This window comes from Daldinia loculata, assembly GCF_022478755.1.
Source record: "Daldinia loculata strain CBS 113971 unplaced genomic scaffold F4817scaffold_13, whole genome shotgun sequence".
In the NCBI taxonomy this organism is placed as follows: domain Eukaryota; kingdom Fungi; phylum Ascomycota; class Sordariomycetes; order Xylariales; family Hypoxylaceae; genus Daldinia; species Daldinia loculata.
In genome coordinates this window covers 519502-546935 of record NW_026054867.1, presented here as the reverse complement: position 1 = coordinate 546935, position 27434 = coordinate 519502, and the positions used below count along the sequence as shown (strand labels likewise).

Genomic DNA, 27434 nt, shown 5'->3' with positions numbered 1-27434 from the left:
AACTTTGGCCTGCCTTCGTAAAACACCATGCGTATATGACGGCCGTGATCTCGTTAGTGAAGCCAGTTCCTGTCCTCTCCAAAAAACAGTCCAAGATATATGACGGTAGGGGATTCGTGAAATCCGTATATATGCACCCCTAGAAACGGAGAAGAAAAAAGGAATGGGCTTGCTCCCAACACCTAAATCTGCCATATAGCTGCCAGAGCTACTTGGTATTCTTCTATCAGATGTGCCCCAATCCATCGTATATATAATAAATGCGTCGTCGTCCCCGTAAATTGCTGCCGATATCTCATCTGCTTCTACGGAGGGAAGCTACAACCGAGTTTTAGGTTCTACCGTTGCAGAACCACCCATCGTATGCTGTGCGGAAATTCTCGTGTCTATCTGTACGTGAAGACGGCGCGAGTGGCGGAAGCGACGAGAAGCGCTTGTATAAATAGCAATCGATAAATTCAGATATCGTAGCCAATATTAAGAAACTATGAGTGATGAGCATAAACATAATCCATCGTGCCCTGTCAGCTAATAGCACCGCGCGTTACCCGAGCAGGATTGCCTGCAACGACCGTAAACGGAGGTACATCCTAAGCTTTCATCAGTACCGTGTCTATAGTATTAATGGGGTTACCAAACAAAAACTCACCTTGGTGACCACTGCGCCGGCAGCGATCGTTGCTCCCTTCCCGATCCTAAGACCAAGAAGGATTATGGCGCCGCCTCCGATCCACACATCCTCGTCGACGTAAATAGGCGAACCGATGTGGGGGCTTTTACTGCCTTTGCGTTTCTTGGGGTCGGTATGCAGGGTGCCGCCAAAGAGGCTGACGTTCGGTCCGATGTAACAGTTATTGCCAATGATGATCTCCATAGGATCGATAATGGTGCAATTCCGACCAATAAAGACATTATTTCCGATAGCAATGTTGTAGCCATAATCACAGGTAAACGGCGCCTCGACAACCACCTCTTGCCCAACGCTACCAACATTTGTAATAGACGATTGTAACTGCGGGCTCATGAAGATAGGCTCTGTCGGGTGTAGAATTTCTCGGAAAAGCCGAGAACGCTCGGATGCTGAGACTCCAACACTCGGGTTGGTGGAATTGTTAAACCTAAAACATGCGGCGCTACATCTTTGCCTCTCTAGTACCAATTCTTCGTCAAACGGATAGTATTGATTTCCTGTGAGCATCTCTTCCTTCTGCGTCCTCTCCCGCTCAGGAGGCAAGTGTTGCGACAAGGCGAGACGTGCTGCTTCTTGAGGGTCAGTTGCGGTTGCTGATGGAGGTGGAGGAGGTGGTGGTGGCGGTGGCGCAGGTTGACTTTGATGACTTTGAGTTGGTGGGCTGCTGCTTCTTGTTGGCGGGAGAATATTAATCTGCGGGAGCGAGTTCGAATGCGAAGTGTCGTGCTCAGTACGGGTAAGATCGTGTAATGGTGGTACCCTCTGGTAGTCTTTGTGCCGGTCAACACTGCTTAACGGCGTTGGCAACTGCATAGTACTGCTCGTAGCGCTTATCGGGGTAGGAAACATAGTTCCTGGGTTGGTATATGATATCGAAGAAAGTTTGTTGTTTTCCGGGCTTGTAGCAGATGGAGTGGGTGTAGGAAGGGTAGCGGAAACAATTTGCCGGCTATCGTCTGCCAGAATCGGCCGGCCCTGCACCGGTTCTATCCGGAGCGGTTGACCGCGGTAGGCCTGAGCTGGTTGATCACGCTTTGGAGGCGGTGGGGGTGCAATCGGGTAACTACTCTGCTGAGGCATTCCGTAGGCACCTGGAGGCACATAGCTAGGGTCCTTAGATTCGAGCGGAACAGCGGCGGGCTTGTTCTCCATTTTCGGGTAACCTCGCTGGTTGGGGTATCCGTGGCATACAAAACCGCCTCGGACGCAGTTGGTACCTGTTCAACCCATAAGTAAATGAGGATTTGGTTTCATCCAGGGGAAGGCTCACATTGCGGTTTTGTTTCATCGCACTTCTTCTTTCTCTTCCGACAAGTTAGGCAGCTATAAATTTTGGTACGGAGAGCCGATACCTCGTCCTTAAGTGCCGAGGTGCCTAGGCACCTACAACACGTAAGAGGACGCGGAGCCGGCCGCCATACCTAAAAGTCAGCAACGGGGTCCTGGATGCAATGCGTAAAACGGGCGGAATGATGGGGTCCTAGTTACCCAGTCTTGGTCCGGTTACTGAAATTGCGCTTCCTCTTCTTGGGGTCAGACTGAATCACAGCATCTCCTTTTCTCTGTTCCTGACTGTAAGAGCTACTGCCATAGAGTACAGAACTGTCGTCACCGTCGGGGCTCGTCGCTGCGTAATCATGCTGGGATTCCATATGGGAAGTTCCTCTTCGAAGTGTCTCGCCGAGCTGCTCATCGGTTGGCGAGGGAGCCATGCCTGCGGAACTTTGCCGGTCGTATGCGCTGCGTTCATCAGCGTGCCCTTGCCGCGGATACCAAGATTCGTGGTGCTCTCGACTCTCTTCGCCATACTGCCTGTACTCGCGCTCTCTCTGCGGAGTTGAATATGATTCACGTGACTCTACTTGAGATGGCTGTTCCCGCTCTCGAGCAATTAGTCCTTCTCTACGCGGCTCATCCGAGATTGAGCGTTTGCGCTTGTGCGCGCCTTCAGCATCGGGATAATTAGTAGGTTGATAAGATGACCGTTCGTGACCTAGCCCTGACCAGTGCTCTCTTTGGCTCGTAGGGGTTTCTCCGACTTTGGGTTCCTGGGTAGTTATTTGGCGAATAGGTTGTTCCTCGGAGGCTGCGCGTATTGAGGTAGGGCTGCTTCCAGGCCTCTCAGCACCTTTTTGCTCACCTCCGTTTAAAGCCGTAAAGGTCGCCATAGTTCGTCCAACAATATCTTCAGCCCAACTGCCTTGCGTGAGGTGCATAGGAATTCGATGATCCAGACGTATATTAGTGAGCGACAGTTACTGTACGATGAAACCCTTTAACCAGCCGGATCTGCATTTAAGATCTAGTAAATCTGATGCAGGTGCCCTTTGATTGAGAACTCCTAACTAATAATCGACGGCACGGTTCGGGTCGTAGCCGAAATATGCAGCCTTGATTGACGTATGGCCTGGTTGAAAAGTCCAGTAGGAAACCTAGAAAAAATGCCAGAGGGAAAATAGGCGAACGAAGCCGTAAACAAAACCGCCGGGGACGATGGTGCACACAGCAATCGCGTTATGATCTAGCAGAACTTTCGAATCAAGATTCCTGAAGGCGAGTGCTTTGAGAGGAGTCAATATAAAGGCCTTAATTCGACAGAATTCAGATCCCTAATCGATGCGCGCGTCGTGGAGCTGAACAATGGGTGATCTGCAAAAACTCTAGGTTTTGACTGCGATGAACTTCAAAAGAGAGTGCGCGGGGAGGCAATTTTGTGCAAGCGAGCGGGATTGAGCCAGCCGCACCTCGTTCTTATCGAATCCGGCAGCGTAATACGACGGTGATTTGCAAGGGCTGATGCGGTACGTTGCGTAGTGCCGTGTTGCGGTGTAAGCAGCAGGCAAGCTCGCAGGCTGCTGCGCCTAAAAGACTGCACGTTGGTCTGCGCTGCTAAGGGGATTCCTATCCAGGGAACGTCAATTCTTTTTTGTTAGTGATAGTTGGGCCGAGTATAGCTATCTGGGGTTCTGGACCGCGTGGAAAAACTCTAGACTATTTTCTCGTGAGGTCCGGCCCACGATGCAACTTGTCGAATTCGAACCAACTATAATGAAATTCTCGGCTTCCCACTCGTTCCTCGTGTTGGGATCCTTGACCCTTATTTAATGCGTACAAGAAAAAAAGGACCAGCCAGCGCTTGGCGATTTGACGCGCGATTAACTCTTTGCCCTGCTGCGCCTGCGGGAATGAATGGCTTCCGGATGCCTCTCGCTCTACTCCCTTCACCAACGTTAGGGGTAGGTGTCAACGTAGACAGCCCCTCTTCGCCTCCCTTCTAACTGCGATCAGAGAGTACCACGGAAGAGCCTAAAATGAACGGAGGGGAAAGAGAAGGTAAGTAAAATTGATTTGCAATAGTGCAATTGAGTAATAGTAATCAAGGTAGCACGTAGTAGTTGGCAGCGGTAGGGGGGGAATATAAGAAAATATAAAGGGAAAAAAAAATATGTGGCTAGCCAGCAGCAAAACCCAGGCGGAGCGGGAAGTTGATGGTTGATGTAAGGCAAGGATAGGTAGATAGAGTAGGACGGGTAGGAGGTAGGCAGGTAAGGATGTAGAGGGTAAGGTACCTAAGGTACGTCGGTGGATAGGGCAGGTAGCCGGGGCGAGCCAGTACCCTCTCTTGATCAGATATAGTAGGTACGTAGAAGTATTCGTATTTGTAGTTGCGTTGTATCGTAGTATGTACCTAATATATGCATGTATCGTATAATCAATACAAATAAAAATACGAAGGAAAATAATACAGTAGTAGGTGAGTGTTAGGTGTTAGGTAAGTACCTAGGTAAGCGAGCGCGAATAGGAAAGATGGAAAGGAGCGAATGCAAGCAATTAACGTTGCGTTAGGTTGATGTAGCTAGCAATTGGTACATGGATATACGAAGTATGCATGTATATGTAAGGTAGGTATACTTATGTAGTTTCAATACTGCAACTTTTCAGGGCAAAACAAAAAGTGCATTCCCAAAAAAAGAATTGACCGTGAGCTCCATGTCCTCCGCGGGATGCCTCGATACTTTTGTACCGCGGACGAGATCGACAAACCCTGCACATGTGGCTAGCTGCTCCAGTTAATGTACGTATTGGGCGGCATGGCGCTTGGTGACCAAGGCTAAAGGTTGAAGGAGAGATACTGTACAAAGCGCCGAGGTACCTTAGCTTTTTCCAAGGATTTATGCGTACCTACATAAGTGGTGAGGTATGTCTGCGCGAAACGAACGTCCCATCAGAAAGAACCTCAGAAAGAACCTGGAAGCGAGTCGAGGAACGTCGGCTACTAAGCAAGGGTATCTGCACGTTCTGTGTAGTACCAGTAGTACCGATGTATATGTATACCTTAGGTCCATTAGGTTAGTTAGGTACATACATGTAATTCACGTACATTACCGCGCCAGGGTGGGAGGGGGACATGATCTTAGGGATTATGTCACCTTATAAGATTATTTTAAAATTTTGAATATTATTACAATATCCCGACATTGTCACCAGGATAATATTGCATATCGAATCATCTCGAGTCTCCGTGACGATGTTTAATGAAAATAGCCTCATATTTGAAATAGTCATAGAGATCATGTTGAATTTGTATGATTTTAGCCTTTCAAGATAATCTCAGCCTTCCAAGATCATTTTAGCCTTCCAAGATCATTTTAGCCTTTCAAAACGATCTCGGGGATGATTTTGGCCCAGGTAAGTACGACCTATTCGTAAGTATGACTTATTATACCTACCTCGAATTGCACCTGCCTCCCCTTATTGCGGCCTTATATACTGCAACAACAAGCCAGCTATTGTTTCCCGTAAAATCATAGCAACGTAAAACTTAGCTCAATCGTAAGACTTAGCTCAATCGTAAGGCACGTAGACTTGTAATCGTAATTGTAATTGTAATTGTAATTGTAATCGTACTTGTAAGTCTGTAATTCGAGCCTCACCTGTGATGTTTATTTTCAACTATTCGTAATAATAATATGGTACTGTGTTTAAATAAATATATGCGCTTACATATTTTTTGTCTTTTTACTAAATACATATATCCTTATACCGACATGATTTCGAGATTTTAAAATGATCTCCGGGATCATGTCGGAGGTACGTGACTATCCCAAAAAAGTAAGTATCTTATTTCTTAAAACCCTTGTATTTTACATACAATCTCGGAACTTCGTGACCTTGTCCTTTTGAATACGATGTAATTTTCCATAATCGTGTCCAATTCAAAAGAATCACCAATTCGCATGAGGATCTTATCAACAACATTACTCATTTATAGGATCGTCAAAAGCTGTTCACGTAATTGAAATCATTTCAAATCGTCGAGATTATCCCTGAGATCATGTCCTGATCCCATACTGGCGCGCTAATGTAGTTATTGTACCTCCGCTATGCTAGCCACGGTGGATCTTACAGGTACCTAGTAGTCCTAGCATATCTTGGATACAAATACATATACTACCTCTTGAAGCATTAAATGCCAACTTAAAACATCTAAATAGAGAACGAAATTGTATACTCCTCTTTTTCAAGATTGTACGGGGCCAAGTCCCGCGCGTTAGAGCCGAGATGTTGTTGTACGTAGGTAGTGTTAAGCTCTTGTAGCTTCTTTCATCCTTACCTTGGTTAAAGATATGTACGTAGTCTGGTAATCAGTCTTATGTCTCCCGCCGTTCTCCATGCGATGTTACCGAATCTGAACCGGTAGCACTGCCGCAGGAGCATTCATCATCGAATACGTATCAAATACGACGAATAGAGGCGTGTACCTGATCTAACCCCAACGGCGATGAACTCCTCTTATTACCACCAACGGCCCCCCTTTTAACGTTGCACCAGGGTTTCTCAAAAAGTGCCATTGGGCTATGCCATTCACTACAGTATTTGTCACGTCTCGCCTCAAAGCTACCTGGGTAGGCTATGATAGGTGCAGCACTTTCGGTCCGCGACAAGTCTATCGTTGTGGCCATCTTCAGATGTCACTAGCACCTTGATGTGATATGGGAATAAAAAGCATTGATGAATCAATAAAGGCCGCTTCTTGAGGCCTAGCCGCAGCCCTACAAACCCTTGGCCTAATTCTCCTAACCCACGACATTTCAAGCCGCCGCTAGGTAAGAGATCAAAATAGCACACGCAGGTGTTAGCGGGTTTGGTAAATCTGGCCAGGATGTAGAAGACGATGTGCGATTGGGAGGATCTAAGTAGTTTGAAAGGGACCTCGATCTTGTAGAAGTGCGCGAGCGGCACAGCAAGAGGTGCAACCGTCAATTCCCGCTTTGGGTCTTGGAATTCTGCCAATTCTTGTCGCGGCAGCACTACTTCCAACCAGAAAAGGTCGACCCTGGAGCATTGCCGGCAGGTGTGGTCAGAGGAGTTTGCGAGTCTGGTTGTATGTACTCTGACCGTAGCCAATAGGTGCCTTTAGACAGGGATGCAGCTGTCATGCAATTTGGCGCGGGCGTGTGATGTCGAAAATGCCCAGGGCTCTTTTTAGGACGCAGCGAATACCCGCGTCTAGAGCCGACGAGAGGTTGTTGATTTGCTGCTAACGCATGTGCTCACCCCGTCGTCACAAATGTCTCGTATCAGCTTGCGAGTTACATCGATCTTTGACTCCGAGAGTTGAAACTTAAACCAAGGCATGGAGAGGCCGCTAATACAGCAGGCCTCCGGCCCCGGTCACAAGAACGCTGTTGATACTGAGCCGAATACGGCGGTGCTACTCTGCAACACGACCGCTTTGCTGACGTAGCTACGTAAGTCATCATCTTATATCGGGCTGTTCCTCGGTCAAGAAAGGAGTAATGGGGAGTAATAGGGCTACATGAATCCTTCACCAAGCAAACAAAGAACCAGAGAGGGATCATAATGTCAATGCTGTTATTACCGCTGGTCCTTCCCCTGGATCTTGTTGCAACGTAATCGATCCGGGCGCTGCACGTGCTGACCTGCTTAGCTCCGGAACCTTTTCCATTTTCGAATATAGTATATTGGCCATGCACCCTGCCGGCCGGATAGCACCCTTCGAGCCGTGACTCGAGAGCCCGTCGCGTACGGTACGCACGGCACGCACGGGACCATCCTGCCCTCGGCGTCTGACACATAGCCAGCATAGCCAGCATCAATTTGCTTTCGTCCGAAGGCACCTACCTACGCGATGTAATAAAGAATTCTCACAAATGTTAAACCCTTTTAGCTTTAACATTAAATGGACCTGTTACTAAATCTGGAGACGATATTATAACCTTGGGTACCAAAGTTGTGCTGTTCTTAGCTACTCACCAAACATTTGGATAATTCCTTAGAGGGCCATGATGGTCGTAATCCTGGGGTTTCCTTTTACTTAATTCTCCGCAGGCGTTTCTGAATTATCTCACTGTAGCACGCTCTGTGGGGCGAGCGCAAAGCGCTTGTCGCGAATCATCGAGACCTTGTTCCTCGGATGCGTTTGCCGCCGTTCGGGAAGGTGATCGATCCATAAGCGGCTTACCGTTGCTCATTGGTCAGAAGCCAATAGCTTCTAGTTGGTTAGCTTACAACAGAGAAAGCCAAACATCGGACGAGACAATCGATCAACCGCGTCCGCGCATAAAACCCATCTGCTGGCCCAGGTTTCTTTTCTTAGAAATCGGCGGAACATTCTTGGGTTCTAGCTACGACCCGCTTGGGAAGCCTAGTAGGGCACAAGAAGCTTTCGGTATTGTGGTCAAGGCCTGTGCATGAAAACAAGAAGGGGTTTTTCATGCGGCTATTGTACATACATAGCATTGCCGTGTCCTGGTCTCCTTGTATCGACCTGTGATAAGGTTTGTTGCTACCCCTCATGACGCTAATACTAGAAAGCGGAGGTGAGATTGTTTAATGCTGTGCCAGGCTGACGGCGAGGTCGCTTATAGGTCTCTAGTGAGGCCGAAGTTAACAGAGTTCTTCGTCGGTGGCTCCCTGAGATCTGCATCCTCTTCCTATATTTCTGGCTGCTCGTAGCCCCTCATCAATCCGTAATGTTAACGTGGCACAAAGTGGTACGGCATTAACAGAACCTTCGGTCTATCAAATTGAGACAGATGTTGGGGGCTACCAGCCTTCCAAATATGAATGTGAAGTGGAATAATCCCTATTGGATCCAAAGTAGAAACACGCCTCACCTAGTTGCCATCAGGTTTCGGGCCGTTGAGTAATAATAAGCACCGTAGAGTAGGTGGCAGTATCAAAATGTTTGATGGTTGACGTCTTGTTCGATTTAACTATTGCTTAGGCCGGACCTTGTGAGACTCAAATGATGCGGGCTACCTGGAACAATATCATACCACACCAGAAGAAGATAAAAGCTATGAACACGGCGCCGCAGTAAAAGCTGGAAAAGGTCCGTTAGCACCCCTGCTAGGCTTTTATTACTGTAAGACCGCGGGACCACGTCCAACAGCCGGCCGTCATATAATAATAAGCGCGAGGTACGCCCCGGAGACCGACTGCGCTTTGACAATACTAGGCATAGTAGGTGACGTAAAGACGACAGACCGAAACTCAAGCAAACCGTGGAACATATGAGTGATACATATTGTGGCTTGCCATACAAGGAGATGGTCGAATCGGAAAACATTAAAACTAAAATAGTTCCGGCCGGTTGGTTAAATGTTAGTAATCAGTTGATAGTTAGTAATGACCTGTTAATAGTGGCCTGTTAGTAGGAAGCTGTGTGTAAATAAATACCTAGAAGCCCATGTGGATGATCCAGGAAGAAGAATACATAGAGAATACATAATAATGCCGTAGGAAACGTGCATGTACCACAAAACCAACATGTTTTTATCGTCGCTAATTCGGCGCAAATTCCTTTTTTTTGGGTAATAATTTGTTACCAGCAGCCAGGCAATGTGACAAGTCACGAGCTTGGCCACGTTGTCGAGGAGGGAAGATTGCTGCACATGCATACTTGTACAATACGTATATATGTACCGTGGCGATGGTGGCTTTCGAGATAGCCCGAGATGATAAATGGGTAGCACAAGGATACATAGTTGATGTTGGTGCAGCACTGCGAACAATTGATGTTGGTGGATGCGTAGTGCGACTAGCCCTCAGCCAGGTTCTCATGGTTCTCATGGCTGGCGTTGGTAGATGTGACATGGAAAGACTCCTTGTCAGGTACACGTGTATTAGCTTAACCTATTGTTAGATATGTGCATACTGTGCATTGCTTCAATGTGTTTAAATTGTTTAAATCCGACTTTAGGGAGATCAATGTGCCTTCAGTTGTAAAAGACCCATCAGTACTTCCCTGTTTCGTACCAAACTAGTAAGTACCTACCTGGTAACCGCGTACCCAGCACAGTCGTAACTTCAATACAACGCAAATGCGGAATTACTACGCTAGGTACGCTAGGTAATGCGTCTATGGTAACAGTCACATGACAAGTAGGCGCTATACCCAATAGCATTTTAGGTGTGCTAAATTCCAGGCCGCTTCAACGGCCGACCTAAACAATAAACAACAAGTAACTAGTTACTGCATAAAAAACAACAGCCAATCTTTAAGCCTCATCATATCCCCGCGAAAATATGTCAGGCTTAAAAAGGAATGCCACAGCCAGGGCACTGGAACGGCATTGTCTTCTTTTGTCTTCTGCAAGTGTAAGAATTACAAGTAAGTAATCCCAAAAATACCCTGTCTCTAAAGTATCATCCTCAAATCAGAAATAGTTTACTTTACCGCCCGCTCATTTATCCAATAAGAGGCAGCCAGTCTCGCATAGCCGCCCACTGGCTAAAACATCTAAGCGCCTAGACATCACGGTGTAGGGTATAGCTTGTCGCTCAAGAATACGCTGAAATATATGCGTTCGAGAAAATTTCCTCCGCGCATGAGCGTAATTCAATGTCGTGGTGATGCTTCTTTGCATCCCACGCACCTCTGTCTGCTATTTTTGTCCTAGATCACTTGCGGAAAATCTGCCTGTCATACCTCCCGCCTGCCGCCGTCATGATCCTCCCTGCAAGGCACCAAGGCGACACTACTACCCTATAACCAGGCTATCTTCGTCTGGTTGGGTACCCGCAGTCTGGGGAAAGCCAAATGCGTGGGCGTTTCGCCGCCATGTACAGGAACACTCGACGGCGGTACCCCCACCGCTGCGAGAAGCGCCTACGGGTCGTCATCTTGCATACCAGCTAGCTTCCAGAAGCGCCTGCAGACCACCGGCTTGCCCCTAATTCGCCAGTTTTCCATCATCATTGTCGTTCATAGCAAGTAGACTCAGGGGCAAGAGGCTCAAGACGCTCACTCTGTGTACTAAAGTGCTGGCAAGCTGTACGCAAGACTACCAACCGCCAGAGGTATATGCATGTGTGTATGTCGTTATCACATCCCCCCTATTAGTGCACCTAACGGTACAGGGCAGAGCCAAGCTTCAGGACTCTCTACGCCCCCTTGCGGCCCAGCCTTACCTACCGCCCGTGACATATCTACGAGGGATCTGGGGCGTTTATTTTTGGAGGTTGTTACTAAATTAAGAGATAGCCTCAATCTGCAGCCGCTCGGGGGCTGCAAGTGTTAATTAGACGTCACCTCCTAAAATGAAAATCCCGAGCTTCCCTAGTTTTTACACAACGATATACAACGTAGTTCCCCTTAGCCCATAACTACCTAATCTTAAGCGCGCTCAACTAGAGAATATTGACTTTAAGCCGAGCACTTCCAACTTGCCATCTTGTTTCACTCGCATATCTGTTTCCCTCCAATGAGAAGTGGTTCTCCTCAACTCACCGCCTATCCATTGGCGGTTACTTTCCGCTATCAATCTATGCTGTTTCAGATTCATCCAAACGGCATTTCCCCTTTGTATCCTACTTACCCACAGGCGGTCGAAGATGCTGCCTATCGTCCTTGACACTACTCCGCAAGAGCAAGGTTGCTTTAGTCTCCTATGGATCTCAAATGAAACTAAATATCACTACAAGGTAGTTATATAGCCCTATAAGCGCGATATAGACTAGAGATGACTCACTCGCGGCACTGAAAGAACCACGCACTATAGTCTTTGAGAGGCAATTATATTCTAAATGACTCACCAAGTGTAATAAGGCCTCCAGGCACATCAGAGGCATTACCGCAGATCAGTTGGAAGATGTGGAGAATCCAGCAGATGTCTCTGGCTTCTAATATCTTGATGGGGATAATGATAGTCTTCAGTATAACCTGATTTATAATCTAGTGATCCGGGTCGTGCCTAGCTCGCTGCCAGCGTCGTTTCCTATGCTTCGAAATCGCTCGATTCGATTCGCCAAGCGCCGAGAGCCCATCCATAAAGGGGACCATAGCTTGATTCGTCTATAATCGAACCGAACTTACCGGCTGCCAAATTACAGGAAGTAGCTTGGGTAGTATCGCATAACATCCCGGATATTCCTAGTGAAGCGCACAATACTCGGAGTTTGGCCCCTTTTAACGTTCCGTATCGTCGATGCCCAATGCTATTAATATACGTGGAAGTGGGAAGTAAATATTGTCCGGGGAATAGAGAGGCTATCTCGGCATACAAGCAGTTTCATCCCTTCTATTATTAGTGACAGAGCATCACGGTGTGACCTGGTGATAAGAAATTGACTAGATTACGCAAATAACCACAAACCTAGGTACTCAACTCAGGGTCACCGGTATACATACATGTGACCATTCCGTTTCCGAGAAGTCTTAGGATAGTCTCGTGATAAGTTCCCTAACTCAGCTAGCTCCTGGTTATGTATAAAATAGGGGATATCAATAGGGTATAACAATAAGAAGGACTCTCCTCATTGATGTCTTTAAAGTTGTAAGCTCCCATTACTATAACAGGTAGCTAATATGGAAAAGGTGGTAAGTTTACTATTAGAACCAAATAAAATTTAAATATACCTCTCGATATGGTCTCATCTACAATCTCCCTAAGAATGAAAAGATGTACTATAGTGTTTGTTGAGTTTGACAGATTAGCATAGAACTTCATTCTTAGCAAATAGAACAATAAGGACAGTATTAGAGCAATAATGACATAAATAAAACTTCCATTGTACAACTACATCTTCATTCCAGCTCCCAATAACAGTATCTAGCATTGGACCTTGGAGATCCCATACCGCACTTAAACAAACAGTCCCTCAACTCCCCTTACGCATACCCTCCCACCTAGCGAAGTCCTTCGCATCCAGCCCGAACAAATCTAGCAACCGCCCCGTCATCTGCCCTACGACCTGTTCTACAGACGACGGCCGCGTGTAAAACCCGACGACAGGCGGTGCGACGATAGCCCCCGCGCTGGTGACGCCCAGCATGTTCCGCAGATGGATCTCGCTAAACGGGGTCTCGCGGACGGCGAGGACAAGGCGGCGCCGCTCCTTAAGGCAGAGGTCCGCTGCGCGTGTGATGAGGTCGTCACATATACCCGCGTTGATGGCGGCGAGCGTCCGCATCGAGCAAGGTGCTACGATCATCCCGTCGATGTGATAGGAGCCGCTGTAGATCGGGGCTGCGAGGTCATGTGGACTGGTGTTGTAATCCGAGGGGTTAGTAAAGAGGCCGGGAAAAGGGGTGGTTTCCTGGGTTATGTAGAGATATTGTGAGAAGGTGTTTGTTACCTGTATGCGTGGTCCGCTAGTGCTCGTACTGCCGCTACCGTGTAATCCGTTTCCCATTTGATCGTCTCGCTCGCCCACTTGCTGATGATAACATGTGTCTCGACATTGAGCCGGCGCAGTGTCTGTAAGAGTCTGATACCAATATCTGCTCCCGTAGCCCCCGTGATGGCGATAATTATTCTCTTCCTATGTTCTGGAACAGAGTCCCCCATCGTGATGTGACTTGCGGGTGTAGAATGCGACCAGTAGCCAACGGTAGGCGAGTTGTGAATTGAGTCAACTGGAATAAGTCGAAGTAGAACTTTCCACGTTGCCCAGTTTCAATTAGTACCGAATCTTTACCGATAAATAAATACCTCAAGGTCTTTGAATTCATAATCTCCATACCATCCCCTATCTTAGCTAACGGAGCGCCTCAGTACGGTTCGGGGCCTGGGAAAACGGGTAGGTCATACCTAGTTCAAGAGATGTCGTGAGCGAAATGGACTAAGAAATATGCTTTTCTCTACCGATATCTATCAGTATACCTTACCAATCCTACCATATTTCGTTTATTCTAGCCCCCGAACTAATCCGGATCGTCAGACTCGGCATGGCTCGGAGCCTTCGGGGGCCTCGGATTAGGGGGCCGCACCCCGGAGACATGATATTATCGACGCAAAGGCCTTGTTTCGGGTAAATATAAATAATACTGATGAATTCCTGATCCTCGCTGGCAATATCAATCCGAACCATCAGCATAAACCCCCTTGAACAATAGTATAAGTAACTTTCAGTTTTCCACCCAGTATCAGAAGAGAAAATGGCATCCTCCACTCCGACAACTTCTATCAACCAGCAGGACCTCCCCCACTTGAGCTTCCGGTCGTATGTCCAGGCGCTCAAAGACGACGGTGATATCGTCGAGATCAACACGGAATGTGATCCGCACCTCGAAGTCGGCGCCATCACCCGGAAGGCCCTCGTAGACCAGGAGCGAGCGCCCTTATTCAACAATCTCAAGGGCCAGAACGAGAACGGTCTCTGGCGCATCCTGGGAGCTGTGAACGGGCTAAGGCCAAACACAGAGCAGGTGTTTGGCCGCGTGGCTAGACACATTGGCTTGGACCCTACAGCATCCGCCAAGCAGATAATGGACAAGGTCATCGCGGCCAAGAGCGCCGCGCCTATCCCCCCGAAGGTCGTTAAGTCCGGTCCCTGCAAGGAGTTTCGCCTTACGCCCGATCATTTCGACCTAGAAACGCTGCCGTGCCCCCTTCTGCACCAGTCCGATGGCAGAAAATACGTCCAGACGTACGGCATGCAGTGTTTCCAGTCTCCAGATGGTAGTTGGACTAACTGGGCGATCGCACGTGCTAGTTAGTATATACCGCCATTGAGAGTTCTATTCGATGATACATAATCGCTGACTTCTGTGGCCATAGTGGTGCACGACAGGAATCACCTGGCTGGAGCCGTATTGCCAACCCAGCACATCGGCAAGATCCTCGCTATGTGGCGGAAGCTAGGGAAAGACATGCCCGTAGCGATTGCGTTCGGCGTTCCGCCCGCCGCCATCATGGCCGCAAGTATGCCCTTACCAGATGGCGTGTCCGAGGCCGAGTACGTCGGCTCGCTCGTCAGTGCCCCTGTGGAAGTTGTCAAGTGCGAAACCAACGACCTCTATGTCCCTGCAAACTCCGAGATCGTTTTCGAGGGGACTATCTCGGCCACGGAGACAGCGCCTGAAGGCCCCTTCGGCGAGATGTACGGGTAAGTTGAGATATTCATATCCCCCTATTATGAAGTAGCGAAGAATACTAAATGACTATCCAAAAGGTATCTCTTCCGCGAAGAAGTGCAGCAGTGGGCCAAGTATACCATCAACATGATCACGCACCGTAAAGACGCCATTTTGCCAATTTCTACCCCGGGGAGACTAACTGATGAGACCGTACGTCATGTCAACATCCTGTGCAGAGCTACAGAAATGTCGGTCTTTCAGATGCGGAGAAACGGAAAGGTCAATACAGTCAATCTTGTTCAAAGTAAGCAGTGGGGTAGATGGTGTCGTGCTTTTCCGAGACTCTAGGTGCTGTATCCCAAGATGGCAAAGCCAGCTCATAGCTTGTCGATACGTCAAGCCTTCACCATCGTTGCCGGGAGTAAGAATAGGCAGATCTTCTTCACTCATATCACTGCACGACGGGTGATGTCCAAGAGCCATAGAGAGCAATGCTTCCTGCCGCACAATGGCAAGTCTAGTCGGATCAACGACTTAACAGGTAGGTATAAGGTTGGGAACTTGTTAAGACATACCGCAAAAGCATCGCATCTTCCAAAGTCACGGTTGATGAACTAGATCTGGATTGTCGTATATGAATAGATAGACTTCGTGCAAGTCGTATCGTTGCACCCACAAGAGCCCACGCTGCTTGGGGTTTAAATTCATCTTGAAGTATATTACCTAGTAGTAATAGCGCTTGAATTGCCTCTTTGGAGGGCCGAGCAAGGTAATCGGTCCTCCTGAGTAGCTCAAATGCGAGTTTTGCTTGTTAACGTTAGCACTTTGGATGTAGAACACCACCTCTATCTGTACCTACTATGTTCCCGTGATAATAAAGACCGCTGTTCCAGAGATATCTCAGAGAACTGCGCTCCAGATGCCAACACGGCATGTAATAAAGCAAAGCCATTGAGGAACTTTATCCACCTCCAGTCCCACTTCAGCTCCTGGATTGTGCCTAAATTCGATGATAGCGCACAGCCGCTTCTCCATCTGGCCGAGGTCGATAGGGATTGTGTTAAAGGGGTGGACGCGGCGCTTGTAAGATTGGAACAGGGCATAAACATCTTGTTCAACAGATAGGAAGTCGTTGAGGAAACCATGAAAATGTGCTATGGGCAGATTGGTACTTATATGCTCATTCATGCCCAAGAGAGGTAGGACGCCCGCCTCGAATGCCGAACGATCACCGGGACGATCGATGAGATATGAAGAGGACTCTCGAGTAACCGTCGCGAGTGAGGTTGCTTGCGGGAGATGAGGGTCGACTGAACTTTCATTGCTAGTGAATTCAAGATGGTGACTATTTGTATCTGTAACGAGTTGTACAGGCGGTGAAGGTACGCTAGAAATTCCATCAGCCAGAGCCAGTTGTGCTGTTGCTAGTTCGTGTTCCGTGCTACAGCGTCGTGGCCGTGATTCGCGGTATGCACACAAGTCCGGATAACCTCGTTTACTGCACGTCGCGCATGGATATCCCCTATCACACCTTACTTTCCTTTCTCGACATGGTTCGCAGCTTTTGCGATTCCTAGCCTCCTGACGACTACGGAGGGCTTCCCTTAGACCTCCGCGAAGAGCGGCCGAGGGGCTTGCTGGTATCGGAGTCATCGTCGTACCGCGTTTAACAGTACCTTTATCTTATATAATAGGCAATCACTTGTATTGGGGTGACGAGAGAACGTATATGATTACAGACTATATACCGGATTGAAGTCGCATTATGCATGAGCTGCTGAATCATCCCTAAACCCGCGTTATGTCCTTACGAGCATTACCCCATATCACTCCCGGTTCCTCATTCGTTTTCGGATGCTTCGAATAAGAAATCAGAGTATATACCACTTGCATATTTTTTTTTTCTTTTTTTCTTTTTTTTTGCCATTCTAGTGATATTTGATTTCACGAGCAAACGGTATGATCTAGATGAACTTTACATCGCATTGGAATAAATTTTGTAATCTCGCAACCAAAATGCATATAACTTTATGGCTGCATTAGTATCTTTATAAGTTTACTATTCTCTCATTAAAATTGGAACCAATGTCGACACCAAATTTATCTGCCTATCGTCATGTCACAATCCAAGGCGCGTCCCGTTGAACGAAGTGAAAAAAAGAAAAAAGAGAAGAAGAAAAAAAAAGGATCCCGTAGAAATTCTAGAAAAGAAAGAAACAAAAATGAAATGAGACGAGCTCGGCAGGGATCGAACCTGCAATCTTTAGAGAGCCGGAAATAGGACCGAAATCTAACGCCTTACCATTAGGCCACGAACCCGAATGTGCAAATTTTCTGTTTGTTACGCACTATATTTTTTGTGCTGTGGAGAGCGGGCACGATGTGGGTATAATGATTCAAAGGTTTATCACACCTCGGTAGAACATAACCCCTAAGAGGCCGTCTAAGTAGAAGCTAATATATCGTAATTATAAGTTCTAAAAATTATAATAATCTTTCTACTCATTCGTATCTCCTAAATATTAATGTGCTATAATGGGAAAGTGGAGTTTCACGTCGAGGTATTTCATTGGTGGGGTATGAATTAGACGCACCACGGTCTGATTTAAAATGAGGTTTAATACTTCGTGGATTTACCTAGGTTACCTACCTTATGTACTTTTTAAATCATCCGATTTCTTTGGTATCCTCCTCATATACTACCTAATAACATACCTCCCCCACTTCCCGCTCCCTTTCTTTCCCATTACTTCTTCTCCCTCTGTCGGTCCCCTCGGTGCATACTCGTCCAAGTCTATATCTAACTCTCTCGTGGTCTCGAATCCAAATTTCTTATACGCTTCGTACGCCTGATGCGACGAGTGTACCCATGTGGAGAGGCCTAGGTCGTCGGCGATAGCATTCCCGTATCGTAGCAGGGCAGTACCCACACCTCGGGATTGGTGCGAAGGTGACACGGTAAGGCCAATAACGAAGATGCAAGGCGTGTCCGAGGGGACCAGATCAGATAGCCAGAATTGCATGTCAGCGTCTTCAAGGGCGTGGAGACGATCGATAGAGTTTTTCTCCTTTCCCTCCGCGTCCTCATCCTCGTCCCTTTTTTCCGTTTCGTCATTCCTCGTTTGTCGTTGCTCTCGCTCTTCCCCCGCCGGCTTCGTGTCTCCGGGTCCATTCCACGGGACTAGCGCCGGATCCAAGCCCCTAAATGCCCACCCGGCGTGCCCAACGATTTCGCCCGTTTCGTCATCCACGGCTTTGACGTAGATGTACGTTTTCCTGTAGAGAGTGTCTAAGAAGCCGGAACGGGAGATGTCGTACATATCGAAAGGCTTCCGGCCTAATTGCTTTACGATAGTGTGGGGGTCGACGGAGAAAGCCGATGAGGTAATGCGGGCGCAGGCGGGGATGTCGGCGTAGTTGAGGGGCTGGATGGAGATCGAAATTGGCTTACCGGAAGACATGATGTCTGGTAGTACTACTGTGAGTACTGAGTAAGAGATTGGCGAGTTGTAGACGGCCATCTCAGATTGACCGGTTCGGGTTGCAGATGGGTCTGTTGGTTCGGAATATTCCCCCGCTTCCTACGGAGTAGCCCGGTGTCATTCCCCGAAGCTACCTACCTAATATCTACCCAGTAGCTGTATATGTATCTCAGACAACACAGCAATGATAAGCGCATAGAATGGAGGTTAACGCAGTGAGATATGAAAGATGTTGGCTATACCGAATCTGGACTCTACGTGTTGACGTTGATTGGCCCACCTCGGGTGTTTGTAATTAAACTTCTATGAGTCTACGTACTTGAATTGTTTTCACATGCGCTTACTATATGGTCTATTTAATGCCTCCGAGTAAGTTTTAAAGATGAGAGGTAAAACTAAGGAGATGAAGCCCACCCTTTGAGGTAGTTAAGATATGGTACTCAGTATGAACCAGACACCCTCGAGCTAACTTATAAAAAAAACTGAGATATAATAGAACATTCAAAAAGATGCGGTATAAGGGGAATCTAACCCCTTCATGTTGGACTCGCGGGGAATCGAACCCCGGACCACTCCCATGCTAAGGGAGTATTATACCACTAAACCACAAGCCCCAACCAATTTTCGAATCAGAAACCTCGGAAGATACGATGCGTGTTGAAGATTTTGGTATCTCAAGTTTTATACTCACTGTGCCGGTTGAAGAGATAGCGTGCCCTAATTAACGGAGTGGAGCTTGCTTAGCGCCCCTCGTTCGTATTTATAACCATTTCATTTCTCTTAGGTCTAGCAGAGTGGGTTTAAGTGCGTAGATTAGGTGGTATTAAATAACCAATATGTCACTTCTGGTACAAAGACAGCGCTGTGGGGGATTTAGTTGACTGACTAGGTATGTCAAATTTCAAAGCATCTACCCACCTATTCAAGTGTAATATCGGCTTAGTCCCTTACATGTAAGAACAAATAATGACAACAATATGAACAGTAAGCATCCTATGGAATATAGTTACTGAGAGGTCAATGATATCTTCAAATTACTACGAGAGTATTAGATAGTTTTACGTATTCTACAGAAGCTAAAGGGCAAAACCACGCTGCTAAATTGCTTTTCTAATAGCTATCTAGTTACGACACATGAAGCTAGTATCGCATTCGAGTAAGTTTTAACATCACAAAAATCCTAACTAGTTCACAAGCATCAAGTTTATACTAAGTACATACCGGAGTTATATTCTCAACATTGGTGGAAAAACCAGCGCCGGACTCATTCGGGTCATGAAAAAGGTTGTTAAGGCTGTGTACGTCATGCTGCCTGTACACCGGTTGAGGTTTTTCGGGCCAATAGTATTATTACCGGAGATGCCGGACCGGCAAATTCGGATTGGGCTGTCGGGTGAAGCATTGTCGGATTGAATACTACCGGAAAGGCGTTTTAACTACCGTGGCTTCTGGGTCCAGCATCTTGCAACTCCGTCTGAGTCTCGACCCCGCTGTCAAGGGAAGATACAGAAAGGGAAGGATGATGCTGGCGGTAAGTGGAGCCAGATAAGTCGAGATGAGAGATTAGATCTCGATCCTAAAGCATCTGGTTCGATTCGAAGCAAGATCGACGCTCTAGAATTTTCCTCTTAAGGGATGATAGTTGTTTTGGGTTGCCTTAGAGGTTACACGCTTTGAGACTGTTGAACGAAATGAGGTACCTAGTCGCGTTTGCATGACATCGTCGAAAATCAGTCGATGGCGTCTTGGGGGGAGGTAAGAAATACCCCATTAGGAAAATCACCAGGGCGTGTTTTGGACCGCTAATCTGCGAAGCATGAAGTATCTATGTACCTGTATATTGAATCCGTAGCCACTCGGAATGGAGTGCCTAGCCCTGGCAGAAAAATTGTCATAGTTGCAATTTGAAATCATCGGTTAATAAGTGGCGCACCGGACAAAACATAAGTGGATATGGGTTTAAGCGTACGGCAGTACGAAGTAAAGATATGAAATTTTAAGGCCGTACCTTTCTCGAAATTTAGAAGGTTTAGGAGTTTAGGTTTAAAAATAACTCCCGAAAGAAAAGCAAAGGGATGGAAAACGGGTCGGCGTTTTGGCCGGTTTGGCCGTATTTGCGAAGAGAGAAAAAGAGTAAGGAGCTATCTTTAAATCCAGCCGGGGATATTCCGTCGGTCGCAAGCTCTAATGGGGCAATGCCAAGACATGCTGGGAGTTTGCCTGTTTAGGAATGGTCACAGCGGAGTTTCCAGGTGCATTTCCTCCCTTGTTTCCGATAACCGTCTGCATTTGCACCGGGGAAACTCCAAGGAAGGTTTCATTAGTTCAGCATCCAGAGCCATTTGAAGGTATTTGCCAGTAGCTTTTTTCTTTCTTTTTTTCCTTTTCCCGCCGTACTACCGGACTTCTTCTCAATCAGGCATTCTCTTAAGTCCTCGCTTGAGAAACCGCGCGGAGGGGGGAGTATTCCTTTTACACTGTTTTTGACTTCGCTGAGGCCGTGAGCTAGACTTTATTTCCGACCGTTTCAATCCGACTCTCATACCTAATTTATTGACTGGTCGTGAGGTCTTACCCCGGGCACGATGGACTCTCGGCCCGGCAGCTACCAGACAAGTGTCTTTCGAGCGCAGCCGACCGAGGGAGTCCAACGAAAGATCCAAAAGCGCAATCGTCCTCCTGTATCTTGTCTATTATGTCGGACACGCAAGTGAGTGGCACTTCCTTGTCCCCCGTGTACTATTCTAGCTCATCATCCTTTGATAGGGTGAAATGTGACCGCCAACAGCCCTGTGAGAGGTGCGTCAAAAGCGGCGAGGCCAATTTTTGCGAATATGCGCCTCGTGCCTCTCGCAAGGCTCGCACGGATTCGCGGCCGCAGGCGGATGTCCGGGCCAGGCATGAGCCTATGTCTCGCCCCGTCCTGCAGGTCCGTCTCCAGAAACTTGAGGAAATGGTTAATAACCTGGTCTATACTACGCGCAACCGAGAGCCTACTCTCGATACCCCTTCAAGTTCAGACCAGCGAACAGAGACCACTGAGACTCGCTCTGACCTGAGCTCTCCACCGAGTTTGGCGGCGTCCGGATCGGGAGGTCCGCTTCTCCCTACTACGCTTGGCGAGCATAGTTATGTCGGCGCTACTCACTGGGCTTCAATTCTTGAGAGTATTCATGATATTCAAGGCATTCTCCGAACTGAGACGGATGAGCCTCCTACTCCCTCGCCCCCGCCGCTAAAGGACACCGCGGATAGTACGGATGTTCTCTTCGGCAAGTTAGTACCCATAACTCTCTCGCAGGCTGTTACACGATTGCCACCCAAGTCCAAGACAGATGCGCTCATCTTAGTTTACTTCCGCCACAAGTTTATGACTGCCCCGTACATTCATACCACGAAATTTCAACGAGAGTACGATGCTTTCTGGGATGATCCGTCTTCTACCAGCTTATTGTGGCTGAGCTGCCTTGCTTCTATGCTATGGGTCGCTGCGTCGATAACCATCATGAGAGGCGAAAGCGATGAATCAGTAGCAACGCTCCCGGACAAGCTTAGGGCACTATCAACTGAGTGTCTCGTATCGGGGGATTACCTATCTGCTGGACCTTATTCCATTGAAGCACTCCTATTACACAGCTATACGGAATTGCAAAGGAACAGGGAAATTGACTCTAGCTTGTGGGCTAAATTCGGACTTGTCGCCCGGCTTGCTCAACGTATGGGATATCATAGAGATCCGAAATATCTTTCTAACATCACGCCTTTCGAGGGCGAACTCCGTAGGCGAGCGTTCTTCTTCATTGAGGTTTTCGATGTCCTTTTCTCGTTTCAGCTAGGCATGCCTCCGATCATCCGTGACGACGAGTGTGATACCGAATCGCCTAGCAATCTATTTGATTCCGACTTTGACGAGAATGTTATGACCCTACCTCCATCGCGACCGGCTACTGAGCCCACTTCTACTTTGTATTTATGTCACAAATCAAAGCTGTGCCGGTTACTACGTCGGGTGATTCGCTTTGCACTATCAATCCATCCTCCTCCATATGAAGAAGTTTCCAAGCTGGATGATGAACTCCATCAGTACCGCGAACACGTCCCTCCTTCGTTACAAATAAAACCAATACGCTCATATAGCTTCACGGACCAGACTTATGACATCATGCATCGACTTATGTTGGAATTGATGTACCTCAAGAGCCTTTGCGTTCTACACCGCCCATATCTTAATCGCGAGAAGGACAACCCCGCATATGATCGGTCACGGAATACGTGTCGAGATGCGGCTCTTAGGATCCTTGACCTACACGCCGAGTATGAGGAGGAGAGCAGGCCTGGTGGCCGAATATATGAGGATAAATATATGCTCTCAGCCCTGACACTCCACGACTTTTTAATTGCGTCAATGATATTATGTCTAGATCTTACGGAGAATCTACCGAGCAGGTGAGCTCAAGTCAAGGAATTCTTTTAGTTACTAGCTCACAACTTCACAGCCCAGCGGACCGATCGAGAAAACTGAAGGCTCTAGGGACGTCCTACAAGATGTGGGCCGAGAGAAGGCAAACTTCCAGGGATGCAGCGCATGCTACCCGGGTTGTGGGTGCCATTCTCCGGAAAGTATCAATGCAGGATCCTGCAGTTACTCGCTCGCCGCCGCCGCCGCCGCCACCAAGGCCAGAAGTTCGGGACGGTTCGCTAGCTAGCTTGCTAAACAATGATGTTCAGCCAGCTCCAGCGCCGTCACCCCCGTTCGATCATATAATACCATCTTTTGATTTCTCCTTAGACTTTGCTAATAATGCGCCGCTTGATATTGTATTGAATGGCAACAACACAATTGACTGGGTAGGAAGCATCCCCTTAAGAACTCAGACTATGATACTCATTGATTTGTTGGCAGAGCGCAATCGACCAGTTCCTGCTAGACAGGGACGACGGCGGATTTAAACCTGTGCCTTAGACACCGACTCGGGAAGCGCTGTTATTACTATTCAGATTTATACTAGATAATACCTAGAGTTCCATCGGCGACGGTATCACGAACTATACGCTAACCTACCTGATGAGTTAGCACAAAACTACCTACTTAGTACCCGGATGTTGTAAGAGGCGGATGAGATTTCGCAGCTATGCACTTGTTGCTTATTACCATATAGATATTTGCTTTGTTTTCTTGCGACGTCTACTCTGTATAGATACCTAAGCTGGGCCTTCGGGGGCGACTTATTGTAATGCATTCATCGAGGGCGTCCGGGCGCCTAGTTAGCAAAAGAAGCAGGGTTTGTCATTCAAATAGCGAATGATTTTATGAAGATTTGTTTTTTTCTGCCTCCCGAGTGTTGATTGTCTTATGTCGTGAGGGGTAGTGTCTCGCGCCCCCCGTCTGGTTGCTTAGGATGCTGGTCTAGGGGTTAGTACCAGGTATCGTAATACTTGTTCCGGCTTAGATATGGGTGACCTATGAGCTAGAAAGACTGCTTGAGCCGGGGGATTCTAGGATTACCTTCTAGCATTGGTCGGATAGCCGTGACAAAACTACTAACAGTTGGGGACCGACATATAGTATACACTTATATAGGTATGCTAGTTATGCTTGATATATGTGTGAATAAGGTGTGGATATGTATAACATAGAAATCTTGCTACACAATCGAAGCAAAATCCCTCTTCTATGTTGTGTTGCGTAACCAGGCAGAATTGAACTGAGTCTCGTCTGCAGTGGTAGTACTGAAATAGTCACTATATTGTACCTGTTAGATACATCTGTAACCATCCGAACAGTCTTAGGAACTTTGGAAACTGTAATTTGGATTTAATTCTATACCCGTGATCTAATATAATAGAGAGAGGGTATCTATCGTCTAGTGTAACCGGGAAATGCTGCCCCGACCCGATGCTAAATAGCCCAGTATATATATACAGTATATGGTTCGTAGACTAATTCCCTCATTAGTCTGAAGGGAACATTTCCTGAACTTGGAGGATAGGTAGTGCCCCCCTTTCCCTAGCCTTCCCCAGCATTCTCCAGCGAAGACTCCTCCTGGACATGTCTATTCTCCCTTTTCTCCTCGCCTTAGGTAGTACAAGTAGGACCGCAAAACTATCCCACGTAGTCATGTATGTCTCAGCTCAGGCTGCATCAGAAACCGCTGTACTTGGCTGCGTAAGCTCATGGCGCCCGTGGCTTATCCTGTGACCTCTTCGTGTAGACCGACGGCCTATCAATTGATCGTCCGGCTTCTCCCATCTACGTAGCAGGGACTTAGCGAACAGGCGTTGGTCACTAATGTCGCTGGGTTTCTCGTCTAACTGCCTCATTAACTTAGCAACCCATTTCCTCTTGACCTTGGACACGTTGGTAATTTCTTGCACCGTACGAGCGTTTGACTCGAGCCCGACTTGCTTCAAGTTTCGCATGACCCTAACCGCTTCTTCGAGGTAACCTTTCTGAAGCAGGGCCCCGATCACAGCGTTCCAGGTGACGATATTGGGCACGATACCTTCCTTGATCATCATGTTGAGAGCCACGATTACTCCTTGGGTGTGCTTATGATTTCTGAGGCCCGTCATTAATATCGTGTAAGTGTAGACCGACGGCTGCGGATGGAGTACGTTCTTCCCGAGCTTTTCCATCTCCTGGTTTGCGCGGTTATGCATGTTTTGTACTATGCGGATACCGCTTTCGAAGGTCGAACCGAATTGCATAAAATTCCGCAAGAATGTGTCAATAACTATAGTTCCCTGGTCTTTTATGATTTGGGTCATGATCGGATCACCCTTATTCAAAAGCCTCATGAAGTAGTTATAATACATTCGTAAAGGTCCTGCCCTTTGAATAGTCCAGAAATGGACTCTAAACATAAGCCCCAGGGTGATGCTGTCTGGTTGCATGAGCAATGCATCTGGTAGTGGTTTCAGCATAGCAATAAATCGATCGACTCCTTTTAACTTGGGAGATATCTGCTCTGGGCGCGTGGCAAGTAGATTCTCCAGTGGGAAGAGAGTGAGCTTCTGGAACGGGGCGAGTTTAAAAAACTTCAAGTATACCTGGACCATCAATCTCCAGGCGCGTGCTGTGTCCCTTTTTCGTTGTCTTCGCCTATGCTGTCGTTGAGACTCATTGTATTGGTATATGAAATCTAAGACATCATTCACGAGATATAGGGACCAGACCTGGCGCGCCTCAATCATAGCGACAATACGGTGAAGCGATTCAAAATCTAAAGCATGCTTTGCCCCGTTAATAAGAATCGAGAATATGTGAGGGTCCGGTTCGATACCACGTTTGGCCAAGAGATCAAATATGCTCAATGCAACCTCAACTCGTCCGCGAATGCAAAAGTTCCGCATGAGTGTAGATAGAGTAAGTATATTTGGCTGGAACCCGGCGTCCAAAAGCATTTTGAATAGTTCATCTGGGGCTGCATGGTCACCCGGTAAATTGCCTTCTTCCACTGAGAGGAGAGAGGTACAGGTGCTGATCGCCGCTGGCGAATTAATGTCGAACCCAGGAAGGCTCGAAAGAAAATGTATGATTTCAGCTGCGTGTATTTTATATTTCGAACCTCGGGAAAAGCGGCTTGCGAAATGTAATAACGTGTTCTGGTTTAACGGATGCTCGATATTTTTCAGGTCTTCATGAAGCTCAACTAACTTGGATGTGGGTAGTGAGGAGATGACTTTCCGAATCACCAGTTGCTCTAGAACCATATACCTTGGGGTACTGTTCTTAAGCAAAAAAAAGATGAGCTCGGTGACTTGCCGGTGGTCACTCTTGCTGATCTGATTGTCATCTAAAGTCTGGGAAAGGAGATAAACTATATCCTCCACGATGTAGCTTGGGCACCATGAGGGCTGAAATGTTGCCCGAATAAGACTGGGTATTGTGCTAAGGTGCGAACGAAACGCAGATATTATTATATGCGGCCATATGGACTCGCGTCTTGTTTGGTTTTGTCTCTGCCATACTTCCTTCATTGCTTCTGAGTCTTGTCTCCCCGAAGGCGTCCATAAAGGATGCTTGGATAAATCGTCATCGGTTCCGGGAGCATGGTGAGAACTAGAGACTATTTCCAACAGCTCTCTGAAATGAGTTTTCCACGCGTGAAAATGCTCGAGTCGTGTTCCAGCTTCTACCGCCAACCGCCCCCCTATAAGTCTTTCCAGTTGGCTTATCGCATGATGTGCTTCTCCAGGGGAGAGACCATACATATGCATCAGATCTTCATATACGATGCTGTAGTCTCCTAGAGATTGTAGTATCTTTTTCTGTAGGTCATGAGAACCTCTGACTGGTTGGTTACGGAGTTTAGCCAGCTCTGGCCGAGGTCGAGGAACAAACTTCTTAAAATGCCCATCCCACACGGGTTGGTCCTCTGCAATTGGCTCGCCTTGATACGTTTGCGGAAGCCAAGTTGGGTCGTATGTAGGAAGTCCAGCCCCGTGGTTATCTGCAACATCATATCCATTCGAGAGCTCTCGTCTTTGCTCTGCTGGGAAAGTCCATATCGACTGCGGCGCTGCTGTTGAGATGGCTTGAGTATGTAGTTCAAAACGCCTAGGTCTTATTCGCACAGAATGAGATTGGGTAAGCCGGGCTATGCATTGGCGACATATGAATGGTGTTGTCATGATCGAGAAGATAAAATTATTGCCAGTGCGGGCAGACGGATTCGATCGATATGAGGTTGACAATTAGGCATTTTCATGACCACTTGCGGGCATCGCGTCCTACTTCTAAGGGAGAATAAAAGTGAAGACAAGCCTAAAAGTCTACCATTATAGGAATTTAGAGGTATACTACCTCTAGAGTGTCGATAGTATACAGAATCGGATGTCACAGGGCGGTATTTCTCTAGATGTTGAAGCATTTAGAAGATCCTCTAAAAGTTGCATTGCAGGGGTTAGTTTCCTTATCGCACCTCGAATC

At 47.4% G+C, this 27434-nt stretch overlaps 7 protein-coding genes and 2 non-coding genes across 9 annotated transcripts; 2 read left to right on the top strand and 7 right to left on the bottom strand.

The window, feature by feature from the left end:
• Nucleotides 1-385: 385 nt before the first annotated feature.
• On the bottom strand, nucleotides 386-3351 carry F4817DRAFT_44580 (uncharacterized protein). The gene is made up of 4 exons (XM_049307483.1): nucleotides 2180-3351; nucleotides 1962-2014; nucleotides 650-1908; nucleotides 386-590 (listed from the first exon to the last, which is right to left on the bottom strand). The coding sequence occupies exons 1-4, from the start codon at nucleotides 2905-2907 to the stop codon at nucleotides 525-527; spliced, it is 2106 nt and encodes a 701-aa protein (XP_049160965.1). The 5' UTR covers nucleotides 2908-3351; the 3' UTR covers nucleotides 386-524.
• Nucleotides 3352-12693: 9342 nt separating this feature from the next.
• On the bottom strand, nucleotides 12694-13671 carry F4817DRAFT_44521 (Phenylacrylic acid decarboxylase). Its single transcript, XM_049307481.1, has 2 exons — nucleotides 13298-13671; nucleotides 12694-13205 (listed from the first exon to the last, which is right to left on the bottom strand). Exons 1-2 carry the CDS (start codon nucleotides 13507-13509, stop codon nucleotides 12821-12823), a joined length of 597 nt encoding a protein of 198 aa, XP_049160964.1. The 5' UTR covers nucleotides 13510-13671; the 3' UTR covers nucleotides 12694-12820.
• On the top strand, nucleotides 13672-15685 carry F4817DRAFT_363914 (UbiD family decarboxylase). The gene is made up of 3 exons (XM_049306691.1): nucleotides 13672-14655; nucleotides 14722-15049; nucleotides 15116-15685. Exons 1-3 carry the CDS (start codon nucleotides 14100-14102, stop codon nucleotides 15366-15368), a joined length of 1137 nt encoding a protein of 378 aa, XP_049160963.1. The 5' UTR covers nucleotides 13672-14099; the 3' UTR covers nucleotides 15369-15685.
• Nucleotides 15686-16771, bottom strand: F4817DRAFT_44512 (uncharacterized protein). Its single transcript, XM_049307480.1, has 2 exons — nucleotides 15880-16771; nucleotides 15686-15827 (listed from the first exon to the last, which is right to left on the bottom strand). The coding sequence occupies exon 1, from the start codon at nucleotides 16671-16673 to the stop codon at nucleotides 15921-15923; it is 753 nt and encodes a 250-aa protein (XP_049160962.1). The 5' UTR covers nucleotides 16674-16771; the 3' UTR covers nucleotides 15686-15827; nucleotides 15880-15920.
• A 482-nt stretch (nucleotides 16772-17253) lies between these two features.
• Nucleotides 17254-17339, bottom strand: F4817DRAFT_t58. Its single transcript has one exon. It is a non-coding gene; the product is annotated as a tRNA-Arg (tRNA).
• A 175-nt stretch (nucleotides 17340-17514) lies between these two features.
• On the bottom strand, nucleotides 17515-18832 carry F4817DRAFT_332161 (acyl-CoA N-acyltransferase). The gene has a single exon (XM_049302622.1). The coding sequence runs from the start codon at nucleotides 18539-18541 to the stop codon at nucleotides 17720-17722; it is 822 nt and encodes a 273-aa protein (XP_049160961.1). The 5' UTR covers nucleotides 18542-18832; the 3' UTR covers nucleotides 17515-17719.
• Nucleotides 18833-19044: 212 nt separating this feature from the next.
• On the bottom strand, nucleotides 19045-19116 carry F4817DRAFT_t57. The gene has a single exon. It is a non-coding gene; the product is annotated as a tRNA-Ala (tRNA).
• A 1860-nt stretch (nucleotides 19117-20976) lies between these two features.
• On the top strand, nucleotides 20977-23524 carry F4817DRAFT_44461 (fungal-specific transcription factor domain-containing protein). The gene is made up of 4 exons (XM_049307479.1): nucleotides 20977-21212; nucleotides 21269-22948; nucleotides 22999-23350; nucleotides 23406-23524. Exons 1-4 carry the CDS (start codon nucleotides 21088-21090, stop codon nucleotides 23463-23465), a joined length of 2217 nt encoding a protein of 738 aa, XP_049160960.1. The 5' UTR covers nucleotides 20977-21087; the 3' UTR covers nucleotides 23466-23524.
• Nucleotides 23525-24296: 772 nt separating this feature from the next.
• F4817DRAFT_332156 (uncharacterized protein) lies at nucleotides 24297-27380 on the bottom strand. Its single transcript, XM_049302621.1, has one exon. It carries the CDS (start codon nucleotides 27134-27136, stop codon nucleotides 24635-24637), a length of 2502 nt encoding a protein of 833 aa, XP_049160959.1. The 5' UTR covers nucleotides 27137-27380; the 3' UTR covers nucleotides 24297-24634.
• Nucleotides 27381-27434: the final 54 nt, after the last annotated feature.